The sequence below is a fragment of the Callorhinchus milii genome, unplaced genomic scaffold, assembly GCF_018977255.1.
Source record: "Callorhinchus milii isolate IMCB2004 unplaced genomic scaffold, IMCB_Cmil_1.0 Scaffold348, whole genome shotgun sequence".
NCBI lineage: Eukaryota > Metazoa > Chordata > Chondrichthyes > Chimaeriformes > Callorhinchidae > Callorhinchus > Callorhinchus milii.
The window spans coordinates 60,512-75,194 of record NW_024705089.1 but is presented as its reverse complement, the minus strand read 5'-3'; the positions used below and the strand labels follow the sequence as shown (position 1 = coordinate 75,194).

Here is a 14,683-nt window from a genome sequence, read left to right as displayed (position 1 = left end):
TTCTCCAAACTAAACATTTGTTTTTAGTTTATCAACTTCTTCACATAAAACAATACAATTTATTATTTCAAAGCACCACTTATGAGGGAGAGAACTGCAATTTATAATGCATGAAATTATAGCGACTTTACGATATGTAATCATCACTGACTTTCTGCTGTAGGTGACTCAGGTGGCTGGTGTTGTGAAATTGTGCGAATTATTTGTTTTAAATGTCGAGCAGAAGTTTGTTTTATGATTGTTTTTGCACATATAACTGATGAAGAATTTTATATTTACGTAGATTTAATAGTTGCATTGTTTTTCTGCATCAAGCTATTTTGTACTGTACTTATCGCATTCCAGGTCTCCCTTGCAAATAATTCTTATTACCAGTTTTTTCCAAAGGCCATCAGCTTCAGCAATGCGTTGTACTTAATACTACTTATTATTCTTAAACGTCAACATGATGCATTCAATATTATTTGCATTTGCTCCCTGATCGATGTTTGTCAATTTGTCTTGGTATAATTCCAAGCATGTATCTCTCCATAATTATTTTCAGATTTGTTTTATTTTAGTTTTGTCAGTGTACACTTTCATCCCCATCTATCTTCAATAACTGCTCTTGCTATACATAATTCTGCTGTGCGTCCCAGTTGCGTTCGTTGTTCAGCAAACTAGTTGCTCAAGCCTGACCATTGATGTAGTGTTGTAAATAAAGGCAGACGACTTCATATCTTCTTCCCAGGCCACTTTATTACAGTCTGTTTTTATAACACTTGTTTTAGTTATGCCGAGTATCTGCCGTCCATCGATCGTTCGCTCCCTCACTCGCCGCGTCCCTATCCTATTCTCTACTCTCCTTTTCTCACCCCTCTCGTTATGCGTGCCGACGTAGGGACTGTAGCTCACGCCTTTAGCGTCCTACTCCTGATCTTTACAGGGCCATGTGTTGATTTAAAGCTTTCGTGACTGCAGGGATTCATCTTCTTGGTTCTTTCGGTAAAGTCACGTAGAAGGGAAGTAATAAAATAATAAAATAAACATAATAAAATTATTCTCACGACGTTTCGGCCACAACGCAAGCAGCCGTCCTCAGGTGAAAACCAGGTCCGTCGAGGCGACAGAGTCTGAATGAAACAGCACACGACCTTGGAGCATATATATAAGCTGGGCGCATTGACAAAGGAATTTGAGAATAATTTTATTATGTTTTATTTTTATTATTTTATTACTTCCCTTCTACGTGACTTTACCGAAAGAACTAAGAAGAGGGCCATGTGTCTCGCTGTCTCAGCGGGTTGATACCACCAACCGCCTCTTCTGGCTGCCCAGCGCGGACATGCAGCCATTATCGAATATGATCGCGTTGAACCACTACACATGCACAAGTGAATGATGGGTACTGTGTGCGGCTGACCCCTCAGTGATGTAACAGGATTCCACACAGGAGCGGGCACGGCGGAAGAACTGACAGGAGATACACTGGTCAGGGCCAGGCCCCCAGCAGCCATGCTCCGAGCATAGCAAGTCACACACAGCACCATCCGCATCTGCAATGGACATACACATCGACACTTCTGCAAACATTTGCAAGCTACACAAATAAAAACACAGAAATACAATCACCAATTGTGCCATTTTGAATAAAGTCCCTGCATAATGTAAGCGCTATTGTGCATGCATACATTCGAATGTACTCAGCAATCTTGAACACAAATGTCTGCCAAGATTGTACAATTATTTGTTAAAACTTTCAATGAAGATTGCTCCCGTGGCTGTGGATACTAGCGAGGGAGAGGAGTTGTGAGGGAATGGAGTTGGAAGGGCTGAGCCCACAGAGCATCAAGAGTGTACGACCTGGTTCTGGTGCTGATGCTGGACCTGGCTTGGGAGAGAAGTGGCCTGGCAGAGCCTGGCTCCCAGTGGTCATGGAAACGAGGCATACAAGTGCTATTAACTCTGCGTCTTAAACGCAAACATGGCTGACAAGTTTAACTACGCGGAGAATATTGTGGCCTGTGTGGCTCGCTTCTGCGTTGACTCCGTGACATTTGCAATCGCGTCTGGGGTTACCCCATGTAAAAGCAAGCAGCACAATTACAAAAGGATGCCTGGTAACCTGGGCCAGAAGCTCCCATTGGCCTGGACTAATGTGGGTTTCTGGTTCCCTCCTAGGTTGAGAACTGAGCCAGCCAGCATAGTTGCCAATGGTCATTGGAAGTTTAACACGTAGACTTTCGCGACCAATATCATCCATAAGAGTTTTTTTGGAACATGGCATACATTTTCATGGCAAACTGAATGACAACCAAACGTATCATTTAATAATTGCCATTAAAAATGCAAGAAAAACAGGCAGCCATGAGGTTCACCTAATGAAGTTTATACTAAAAAAAAATAATGCAACCAACTATATTTCTGAACCAATCTCTAGCTGCAAAGATCACACCTCCGAATAATGCGGTTGACAACGTACGATGAGAAGAAGTTTAACATACATACAAATGTTTGTTTATAGCTATATGGATACAGACTTAATTGTGCTCAATTCATGCGAAGTGTAATTGGAAGCTCATGTAGCATCCTCTAAAAATGTTTTCAGTATAAGTTAGAAATTCTGAATGGATTTCACATGACTAGTCACAACTAGTCATTGCAATTTCTAAAAATGAGCAGGGTATGTTTGAAGACATTGCATTGATATCAGAGGAGCATAATTCATGCTCCAATGTGCATTCACACCAAACATTTCACAATTAACTAAGTTTATGACTCCATTGTATACATTTCGACAGAAAAGGTATGTAATGAAAAACTTAAGAGCAGAACCACAATCTTTATAATGTTTCCATACAGCAAATATATACCAGATTAACATTTTATAACGTGGGTGTGCATGTATACTGCCATTTGTGGTAAGCGGTGACCCGAGTTATATTCCTGCTCATGGCCAACACCAGTGATTATCTTAACTGGTCCTGGGCCCCCCTAAGTCGACTCAGCCACAAATGAGTACCCAGTTCGGTGTGTAAACATTGCCACTGGGGAGACAAAGCGGCCGGGTGTGGTGCTGTTCACCCACCCCTCGTGTACCATGTCGGCCTTCATAGGTGCTCGCCAACAGCACTTGCCCCAACAGTCTGTTCAGGCTAAATAGGGATCTATGTCTTTGTTTAGTCATATGTAATCCATAATAAAGTTTAGTTTTAAAAATGAAAAAAACTGAGTAAGATTACATTTAGGGAATGCTTGTATGAGGAATTCCAACTCGTAATGAACCCATGGAAGCACTGAAAGCACTGTTTTCTTGGGTTTAATTAATTATGCTGTGATTTCTACATCTCTAATCCTGTCAAGTACACGAAAAATTATATATAAATACATACAATATTTCATTTTTAAAGTAAAATATTGGTAAACCCTTTGTGTAATTGTGTATATCCATTGCAAACTATCAATAGGCCTTCCACCATGGCATAATATATTCTAGAACAGTAACATTTCAATTCATAATGCGTGTGACATTCCAGCAGAACAGATTAAAACCACTTTTGAATCAAATACGCTTTCAACTTCAGCACTTTAGATGAATACAAACGCTCTAGTGATGTCTAGGCAGTGTTACCTCCTCCACAGACCTTATCTAATAAATAAAACCCCCTCAAACATTATGTGAATAGGAATCGACTGCATTCAAAAGATAACACAATTATTGTCCCACAAATGTACACACTTATAGATATCCGAACGATAAGTGGAGAGCGCTGGGAGACGCTTACTGCAGTCGGCTTCTGGCTTGTTGTCGTGAACGTATGACGTCTGTTGTTCGCTCACAAACACCGCAGGCCATTTGATGGTATTGTAGTAGCACAGACGTTCGTTATTCTTGAGGTAGACATTGCCGGCACTCACTTCCTGTAGGGAGGCTAGCCCCAGTGCCGTGATGTTGGGGATGCGAGCCACAAGAAGAGAAAAGGTCCTGCGCACACCACAAAAAGCCAACGTCATATAATATACCACACGAAAAAAAGTAAAGCAATGGATACGGTCAAATAGTTGAAATGTAGATCGCAGGCTTTGTGTTAACTTGTGTTTCTTTAATTGCGAAATTTCAACAAGATAGAGCAGTGCATGAACCATGGTTATGCAAGTTACGCAATAAAAGCAAATGTGAAGTAAATGTGGCTCCCCTTCGATAAAACTACCAAACATTACGGGTTCCCAATTAGTTAGGTGGTGACAAAAACAGCTGGAACTTTATAATTACATAACCATGTGCAGAGAAGTGTACATTTGTGCCAACAATTGAAATCTGCAATCATGTCGTCTTCCCATATCTATCCGTCCACGTTAAAATAATAATATTTTTACATATTCCGTCTGTCACACAACCTTGTGGGAGTGAGATGTATCAGCAGATTGGTTCAACACAAGCAAACTCTGGACCAGTTTCAACATTTAGTGTGTCATCAACAGTGTCAGGCCTGTTGAACTGCCTGATATTTATCGGTTAACGCATGTGTTGTACATACTACAATGATGTTTAATGATTGTTTCGTGTTGAATAAAACACACGTGCCCACAAGTCTTCTCTCAAGTGCAAACATGGGGAGAACAGGGATATTGTAACACGTAGGCTTTGCGACCAATATCATCCATAACACAGGTTTTTTTGGGGTTAGATCGTGTAAATATATAAATATGTCGTTAAAATTGCTGTGTTGGGTGGTGGCAGGTTTAGCGACACATCAATATATTTACGTGATCTTACCTAAAAGAAATCTGTATTACCGAGGATATTGTACTCTTATTCCTTTACACGGCTCCCTAATGGGAAATGTCTTCTGTCCCCAAAGACACTTGTAATCTTGAAATAAACTCTATTATTATGTTTGAGTAATACGGATTAATCAATCCTTCCTGCACATGCATCTGTTGGACTATGCTTGTTTATATCTCTGTTAATATATATAACTATATATGTACCATCACTATCTAACATATATAAGTGACATGCCATGTACATCATCTTGCAAGTTTATAAATGCCAATCACATTGTACTTGCTGCACAGGGCACATATCTCTAGAACATTGCCAATACTCTAACACCTGATCGAATGTTATTGAAGACATATTTCCATTGCAGGAGACTCTGACCAAATCTTTCCAAAATCACCACAAGCACTTTCCACTTGAACAATCATGCAGCAGATGCCACCATTGATGTATCCTTCTGTGTTAGCCCAATGCGCTGTGACTCTACTCCAATATATCTCTGGTTTATTATGGACAGAAGCCTGACCTTCAAGCCCACATAAAAAAAGATCTGTGAAAAAAAACAAATCGAGACTCGCCCTGCTGCAAAAATTTTCAGGAACGATCTGCAGTGCCTCGGCTTATGTGCTGTGAACTACCACCATCTCACTGATCTACTCAGTGCAGTCACTGTGCTCTAGCCTGGTCTGGAAGGTCGTCGACAAAACTGCTAGATACAAAATATATCACGCAATGTGCAATGAGTATCATAACCAGAAAACTGGAAACAATAGTGTTCTGCCATAATATCGTTTTTTAAACCCACTACCACCCGACACAGCCAATTAGTAAGGTTTGTCATGTAAACAGAAAATGCCAATTCATTACTAGTATAGCACACCGGCGTGTTGGAGAGCCAATCCACAACATTTACAAACTGAGTACGACGTTTCGCCAATAATTACAACTAGCTTCATCGGGGGACAACCATATTTGTAGATTTTTTTTCCAACACACCAGCGTGCTGTACTAGTGTAATGTGAGGATAAATAACGAATTGGAATGTTCTGTTGACGTGACAAACCTTACTAATTGGCTGTCGGGTGGTGGTGGGTTTAACGACACATTTATATTTACGCGATCTAACCCAGAAAAAAACAACCTATGTTATTCGATGATATTGGTCGCGAAAGCCTACGTGTTAAAGAATAGTGTTCCGGTGAACATTGTGCCACCAAATATCTGAAGAGACATGCAAACTGCAAAGGAGTTTACACATTTTCTTGTCAACGATAAACTATACATTAACCAAGACCTCAACAATGCACCTTGCCGCTAACTCAAGTCCCAATCCCCATTTTCAAATTATGCTGTCACCATTCTAGAATCTCACCTGGCTCCAGAAGAGTTATGGTGAACATAATGGAGCAATGTGGATGTCCAGAATAAAATAACAATTATTTTGTGATCAAAACATCGCACCTCCTGGCTTTTATATTCTTCAATAACACTAGTGTACCATAAATTCATCAGATTATCAACAGGCCAATATGCACACATGTCCTTCATGAATGGAAAATTAAATAAAAGCCAGTGAGACTGGCCAAGCAACCCAAACTATGGACCATACAGTAAATCAGTGTGTAAGAATTGATTCTACTCTTCTGGAAATAAAACAGGTGTTAAGATGTCTCAAACAGTTTTAAACAAGAGAACGCCAAAAGGTGAACAGCACAAAGACAATGCACTATTAGGGCATGTATAGCTCGGAGTGAGCAGCTATATCATGGGACCTTTCTTGCCAGTATCAAAATATAAGAATTGGTTTTACCTTTTCTGGCAATAAAACAGGTGTTATGATGTTAGCTGCTCACCCCGAGCTCTCAATGTCCTGATAGTGCATGGTCTTTGTGATCTTTGCCTTTTGGCGTTCTCTGGTCTAACACCATTTGAGACTAGGCTCTAAAGAAAGCTGTCTCTGGTGTGGATCAGTTTCAAAGTCAATGCAAATATTACCAGAGCATGTTTTTGTTTGCATTTTCTCCACAAGTATGTGCGGTTAATGCAGACATGATCCCTTGCCGTGAGCAAGCGCTGTTCCTTTTTCACATCCGTCAACTTTTAATTAGTTTCATTAGCGATTTTGAGCGTTTTTTTTTGTGCGCTCCCATACCAACTCGCCTTTGGTGGGGGGACGGCCCATACCAAGTCGCATGCCTTCGGTAGAGTGAGGGGGCATTTTATTTCTCGTTAAAAATCCTATAAAAATACACTAAACACTCAGGTAAATTCTTCACTGTGTTACTACTATACAGTCGGTAGATGCTACTACTATAGGCCGTAGATATTACTGCAGAGGGCCGGGGAGATCATAGCTGGGGGGGGGGGGGGGGGGGGTCAGGGGTAGCAACCCAGCCCCAGCCTGCCAAGGTGCCACCTCGGCTGGTTGGACAATCTAGGCGAGGCCAGAGGCTCTGCACGGACTAGGCCTCACCACGCCACTGTCAGGCGAGTACTTTGTGCTATAGCGTCGATAAATACTACTATAGAGTCAGCATGTACTACTGTAGTGATAGCAGGTACCACCACAGTCGGTATGCACTGCTGTAATCGTAGCAGGTACCACTACAGTCAGTACGCACTGCTGTGAGGTTTTTAAGAGTAGTTTTGAAATATTTTTTTGGCCCGCAAAATGCTAGGTATATAAGCTACAAAACTTTCCTTCGAAAATATGAAGCATCACTAAAGACTGTGAGGCACACACGAGGCTGAATGGCAATTGGTGTCCGTTACGGTCCCTTTAGCAATTTAACAGCAGTCACTTTGACTGCAGCGTTGTTTAGTCAGAAACGTTGTCCACTCGAGATTTCGTGACAATGTTGAATTTATCGTTTATTGCAGTGGTTTTACAGTTCGTTGGTGTACGTTCATAAGTTTCACTCAGAACTTTAAGGATGGTGCACATGCCAACTCGCCAACCTCACTGCCTCTGCTCACATGCATCATGCATCACAGCCATTTGGCTCTCTTGTGTTTTTTGTGAACAAAGTGGAATTCAGACGCAGATTGTGCGGAGTAGAGTAACCTGAATATGCATGAACAGGTCATCACTAAAACCGTACCTCTGTAACACTCTGCCTCTGATTGTCGTGAGGTTTTCAAAAACAGCAAAGTCTGTCATATTTTCTGGCCAAGCTTGGATCATAAGATGACCTTAATAGAACACACAAACACAAAACACACAGCAATATATAACATTTAGCATCATATAATAACTACAAATTATATATATAAAACTATGGCAACAATGGTGATGCATTCCATTACAAAATGTGCAAATATCAGCAATGAACTATGTTGGACGAAATTGCTAAACATGCGTAGTTTTATTCTCCCTTCAATGTATTTAGAAAGTGGGTATTGTTATTTTTTAAACTGTATTAAAAAAATATATATCAACAGTACCTGTTATCTCTTTAATGCTGCGAAAAACGTTTAGCTTATCAGGATCAAGAGGTGGGATTTTCATGTAATCATCCCTTGGAAAAAAATGGAGAAATATATGGCACATTAATCACAGGAGTAGCGGCGGTGAAGTTAAATACTGAATACAACTACGTAATGACCAGAACATCAACCTAAAATTGCTCTTAAAATAAGTATTTAGTTTGAAACATAGTATGGCTACAATTAGTTCAAAATTAAATATACAATTCCGGGTTGCTTTTTCTTAATAGTGCTGATGAGTATTTACTTCGTCATTTTAATGGAATTAGGTTTTAACAACACAACTTTTATACAATGTTATGTTTAATACAGTTATGTGTAATACAAGTGCATGCAGTACATGGAATTTTGGATATGTGTACCGGAACATGTAAACCCCAATGTTAAATACAATGGAAGACGAATACGTATCGACAAATTGTGTTCCAAAATAAAAGCATTGTTCACATTCTATTGTAAAAAAAAGAAAATCTTCAGCACGAGTAGCATGCGGACAATTTTTCAACAACGTTCTTTCAGACGTATAAACCCAAAGAGCACCGAAGCGGAAACAATCATCATATGACAAAATGTAAAGATTTAATTTGATGGTTACCCTTTGATGCCTGTGGTGAGGAATGCAATGTTTCCATTGATTTTTGTGCAGTTCTCAAATGTATCTATGTTGGTAGCATCCACCGTCTGTGATCGGCTTAGGTTTCCTGTTCCTATCCCATCGCACGCTGCAAAGACATAAAAGGCAAAGATCCTCCAAATAGCCTTAACAGACTGTAGGACCAAGTGCTGTCAGCGAGCATCTACGAAGGCTGCCACGGCACACGAAGGGGGTGGGTGGTCAGCACCACACTGAACCGCCTTTGTCTCCCGAATGGCTACGTTTATACACAGCACCAGTTACTCATTTGAGGCTGAGTCGACCTTGGAGAGGCCAGGACTGTTTCAGATAATCGTTACTGCTGTTGGCCATGAGCGGAAATCAAACTCGGCTCGCCGGGTTTATAGCACAGTGCTGCACGCACACACACATATAACCACTCAACAAACGCAGACACATTTAGCAAGCTTTGTACCATACAAAAACGCCTCTGAGCATTTCTCTGATAAGCAGGGAAATTTACCTGATAAGCAGGTCCTAGAGTAGGGGCCACTGTATGCCCAGTTCAACTTTAGCCACGTACTGGTGGAATGGGCGCCAAGGTGGCAAGATGTTCACAACCTCGCCTGGTATACATAATATCGTGGGTTCGAACCCAAACCTTATGCCTGTATATTTTGATTTTGCACGTTCTCCCCGTGATCGCGTGGATTATTTTCTGGGTCCTCCGGTTTTTCCCTCCACATTTAGAAACATGCATTTAGAATATTTGGCTGTTATACATTTCCACATGATCACCACTTAATTCAGCGAATCGTGGCCAGGTTGCTTCTGAAAAGAGCTATACAGTTCAATGGGCCTTACCTGGTAAAAAAAACATAGTTAAAATAGGATTGAAGTTGAGATATAAGCATCACAAAAGAATGCTGTGGCTCAACTCCAGGAGCGGCTCACTCGGCAAAATGACTGGTTGCCAAGAGGCCCATTCTAACACTGCCTCTAACTCAATAATTCCCTGTTTCCTCTTCTCCCTAAATCATCTGGCTTAAATTGATATGACATGTGTGTGAAATAGCTTTCAGAAATCTACATTAATACAAGTAGTGGTCGAAATATTTTATATAAAATATGCAAAGCATATCGCACACTGATTTAATACTAGGCTATTGCTGAAACATGTTTATGTATTAATCACAACATCAAATAAGTGCATGGCCATTAGGGTTACTATGATAAGAGACTATCTGATATAGCTGAGATTTTGTGTACATTTCGTTACATATTCTAAAAAGTTTTGACCGTCCCTCATAAATAAACATACACCTTAAAAGTATGCTAGCAGCTGGTTACATTAACTGGTGATGGTCAAACAATGCAAAACATTTCCGGCATAGCTGACAATAAGTAAGACTCTGCAGAGTACACACGATTAGTATCGTTTTTCCTATGTGTGTGTGAGTGTGGACACGTTGGCACATGCGCTGTAGTGACATCACTGTCAATTGGTGGCGAATGGCAGGTTTTGAATATTGGATTGGGCACATCTACTATAACATCTTTGAAAAAGGAGCATTATCACTCATTGAGTTCCTCCAGGTTAAATACATATTCTGATTCTGTGTGTGTATGTAAAAAGAAAAGCACTCTGGTGACACCCAGACATGCAGGAGCACCTTTAGGGCAGACGTCGGTACAGGTCTCACATTTCTTCTTGCCGAATTTTTCCACTTCATGCTTCCCGGCTGGGCACGCTCGTACGCATGAATTATAGTCCACCACGAAATTATCTGCGGGATGCCGCGCGTGGGACGAGTCCAGCATCAATGTACAGTAGTTCACGTCTCATGTTACATTGCTTCAAATAAGCCAAGCCTGAATGATTCCCCCGGCCCACCCCCAACTCCCCAAACAAACAAAAATCTATGCAAAATAAATAGGACACTTTCATCAAAGAGATTGCTTGCAAGTTGTAGAAAGTGGGTTTTGAATGTAATTTATTATCGATCAACCACTTGACCAACCCCTTGATCGATCAAGATTAAAATTTTACAACCTTACACATTGTCGCTTACCTGGCAGTCGTTCTGTAAGGTGCTCACCTCAATAGCAGGATTATAAATAAATGGGGGGCATGTATAAATGGCAATTCAATATCAATTATAAAGCACATTAATTGGATATGCACTGATGGGTAAGCACACGGCAGTATTCATGTTATCTAAAGAAAATCACCGAAGTAGAAATGTCTCTAAACTTCTTTGTTAATTATGTGGTGATTAAGAAATAATCTCACCACGTGTTAATATTTAAAAAAGCGATTTTTTTGGTGTAAATAACAGAGCTATTTTTGTAACCCAGGTGTATATTTATACCAATTGGGAACTCATTGTGATGATATATATTCTCAATTCGCTTATTTTTGGTTTGCATTGGAAGACCTGTGATATTTCCTGAAGAAAATGATTACATATATGTTTTTGTTGTATTTGTGGAGATGAAACATCCCATGCTAATGGTCTAAGAAACGGTTATTTTTGGAATATTGGCAAAATTAAGAAAAAAAATTAGCATCAGTTGTCTGAAACGTAATTCCAAGAAACCATAAAGGTGATTTTACCTTTCCATTTTGGGACTTAAAAGAAACACATGCTGATTAATAATGTCACAATTTGTATTTCCCTATCCCTAGGGTCGGCAACATGCGGCTCCGGAGCCACATGCGGCGCTTTAAGGAACTGTTTCGTGACGTTACTTATTATGGTCCTCCGTCTCGTATTTACGTGCATTGCGGCTCTTCTTGTTTTTCTGGCTGCTTACCCCTACCATATTCTATGAAGTTTCCAGATTTTAAAAGGATTAAAGAGTAAAAACAGAAGTCATGGCGATTTGCTACTAAAATGAATAGTGAGGCAGTGCTCATCTCCCGTTTACAGCCCTAAGCCAACGGTGGAAATCCACATTCGAATGGCCGGGGGCAAGTCTTTCCATTCGGAGAACCAATTGATGTTGACTTCCGCGCAAATCGGGAGTCACTCTACGAACTCCAGGAGGCATGATGTGCTGAGTCAACCCCCCACCAGGATTTGAACTCGCAATGTTCCAGTTGCGAGCCGCTCGTTCGTTTCCTCGCTCGACCGCTCACTCGACCGCTGAGCCACTTAGTCAGCTATAAATAAATAAACACGGTTTCAAATTACGTTTGAAACATTCCAGGCTATTGCTAAAGTTTATTTATTATGGCTTTAGGCAAGTTAAAATATAATAAAAAATATGATTTCCGAACTGATGAGGTGGATCTACTGTGCCGTGTAGTGGCTTAAAACCAGGCCACCAAAATGGTTCATGTCGCCTTCACCATGCAGCGCTGATTGTCCATTCTTTTTTTGACGTGTCTATGCAAAGTTTCAACCTCTCATATGTCATTATTATCGTCAACATTATGAAAGAATAACAACAATGATGAAAAGCAATTTTTTTTTAACGTGACTTTGTGATTGCAAAAATGGCGTTTCTTTGGGTGCCCATCAGAGGCCAAGTAATTTCATGAAATGTTCCCAAACAGTAATAAAAGGACAAAGGAAAGAAGTGGGATATTTTCTTTGAACGAGTGTCGATCTCTGTCCTGCAGCAGTGGTGCACACTAACAAGAGGCAGCTTTATGAATACCCATCCCCTGGTGTGTGGGACAATTGTAACAAATGATGATGCCTCCACAAATCAGAAATTCATAGATTTTTTTTTAAAGCACAGAATGATAGAAGGGGGTGGGAAGGGAGGGGATGGATGGCTTGGAGAAAAGGAGAAAAGGGTAGACAAATGAAGGGAGAGTGAAGATTGAGGAAGGCTCAAGCATAGCAGGTCGAGCAATTTCATGACAAAAACACAGCATGTGTGCTTCTTACGTGGACACTCCTTGACACAGATGGCACCGTAGCTGTATTTGACGTCTGGGTTTTCGCCCTGTGCAAAGGTGACGGGGTTGTAGATGGTAGGTGGAGGGCAGTGGCTCACACAGGAACCACTGTCATTGAAGTTTTTGCATGCCTGGTCATAGGAAATAGAAGCAAGTGATGAGTGGTGGTGGGGGGCGAGAAACATTGCCATATTATAAGGCATTTTAAACTATATAAACTATTTATGAAACTAAACTATTTTAATTTTAACAGGTAAGAAGCTCTTTTTTCAGAAGCGTTCTAGCCACAAATGATTGCTCAACGAAGAAGTGAAATGTACAGCAGCCAAACATTCTAAACGGATGTTGATTTGAAATGTGGAGGGAAAAACAGGAGAACCCGGAGAAAAATCCACGGCACCACGGGGAGAACATGCAGACTCTAAATATACAGGCTTCAGAGTCGGGATCTAACCCACAAGCACCTGTATACCAGGCGAGGAGTTAACATCTCGCCACACCGAAGTGCCCTTCAACATAACATTGCTGTTGTTCTGTGTGACAGAGGGGTGTACTCACAAAGCAGTGTGTGTCCCGTGGACCATCACACCCAGCCGCGCACTGGGAGTGGCAGCATTCACTGGGAGTAGGGCCATGGCAACGGCCATCGCACTGCCGTGCGCACGTCAGCTTGGTGACTGCCACGGCACAAGTCCACGCAGATGTCAGCAGAACGCAATCTCACACTGCTGCTTCCCAATTACCCACGTGTTGCTGCTTAACGCAGCAACAACATCGTCGTCGTCATCATCAGTCACAATGATAATGATTCATCATCTTTTTAATGGACGTGCCATGGTGGCTGAGAAGTTGTCTGTGATTATCATGGTCAAGGCACTGCTGGATGAAGGCCTCCCCAATGCATCGCCATCTCTCACAGTTCTGCGATCTAACAATCTACCTAGCACCTGCACATTGGACATACTGGAGGCTGCATTATATTCCTTGGCTGCCAGTCCATCACTATTCTTGATCATCGGCATTATCCCTCTTAGCATGTGGCTAAATTGGTTTACAGATAAAATCCCTGGAATACCAAGTTAGTTTTGAAACGAAACATAAAAAACAATAATCGTATTTCTTAGTTTGCCAAAAATGCAGTTTTCTAGAATATTGAGAAGAGGACAATAATAATAATAAGAATTCAAGCTTATATAGCGCTTTTCATAAACTCTCAAGGCGCTTTAGATGAAAAAAATGGCTACGTTAAAATAGAATGAACAGGTAACCAATTTTTCTACACAATTGGAGATTTTTTGACTGAAATTCTGTACAAAAACGGTTTCTGTAATACAGTACAGAAATCATTGCAAGAGTGATTTGCATTATTTTTTTAAAATCTGAATTTCTGCACGTGAATTTATTCACGAAATAGTTATCATACTGCGCAGTATTAATGCAATTATGCGGTGGTTAATGAACATGAAATGTTAAAGGGTATATAAAAACGCATACAAAATGTGTTTACATTGTCTGTTGGGAAAAAAAAACATTTAGATGTAACAAGAGGATATTCAAATTTCCTTCAGGTATGTTAGCCATTTTTTCTCATTTAAATGTTTGTGATGTGCTTTTATTGTCGAACTATTCCATTATTAAACTAAGTCTAAAAGTGAAAACGGAAGCTTGTCTAACACCAGCGTGTTCTCAAAACTACCGCTGTACAAGCACTGTTGTGGTTACCTGAACAAGACACCAACTCATGTGTCTGGGATACACTTTATATAGCTAAATAACTCTTACCAGATGCTAAAAAGGGGATAGAAATCCAATTCAATTCATATATTCGGTGCCAAAAATGCATATTCTTTCCGATGCTCATGGACTCAACGTTTAATCGCATAGCAGAATAAGCATTTATATTGAACAATGATGCAATCCAGCCGAC

At 40.6% G+C, this 14,683-nt stretch overlaps 1 protein-coding gene across 1 annotated transcript; it reads right to left on the bottom strand.

Annotated features, from left to right (window-relative positions):
- Positions 1-1,402: 1,402 nt before the first annotated feature.
- Positions 1,403-13,778, bottom strand: LOC121852052 (receptor tyrosine-protein kinase erbB-4-like; the record flags this gene model as incomplete). Its single annotated transcript, XM_042346159.1, has 9 exons — positions 13,697-13,778; positions 13,315-13,433; positions 12,746-12,887; positions 10,517-10,630; positions 8,844-8,970; positions 8,207-8,280; positions 7,864-7,954; positions 3,765-3,964; positions 1,403-1,535 (listed from the first exon to the last, which is right to left on the bottom strand). Coding segments are annotated over exons 1-9 (1,082 nt in total), but the record flags the coding sequence as incomplete, so codon positions are not given.
- Positions 13,779-14,683: the final 905 nt, after the last annotated feature.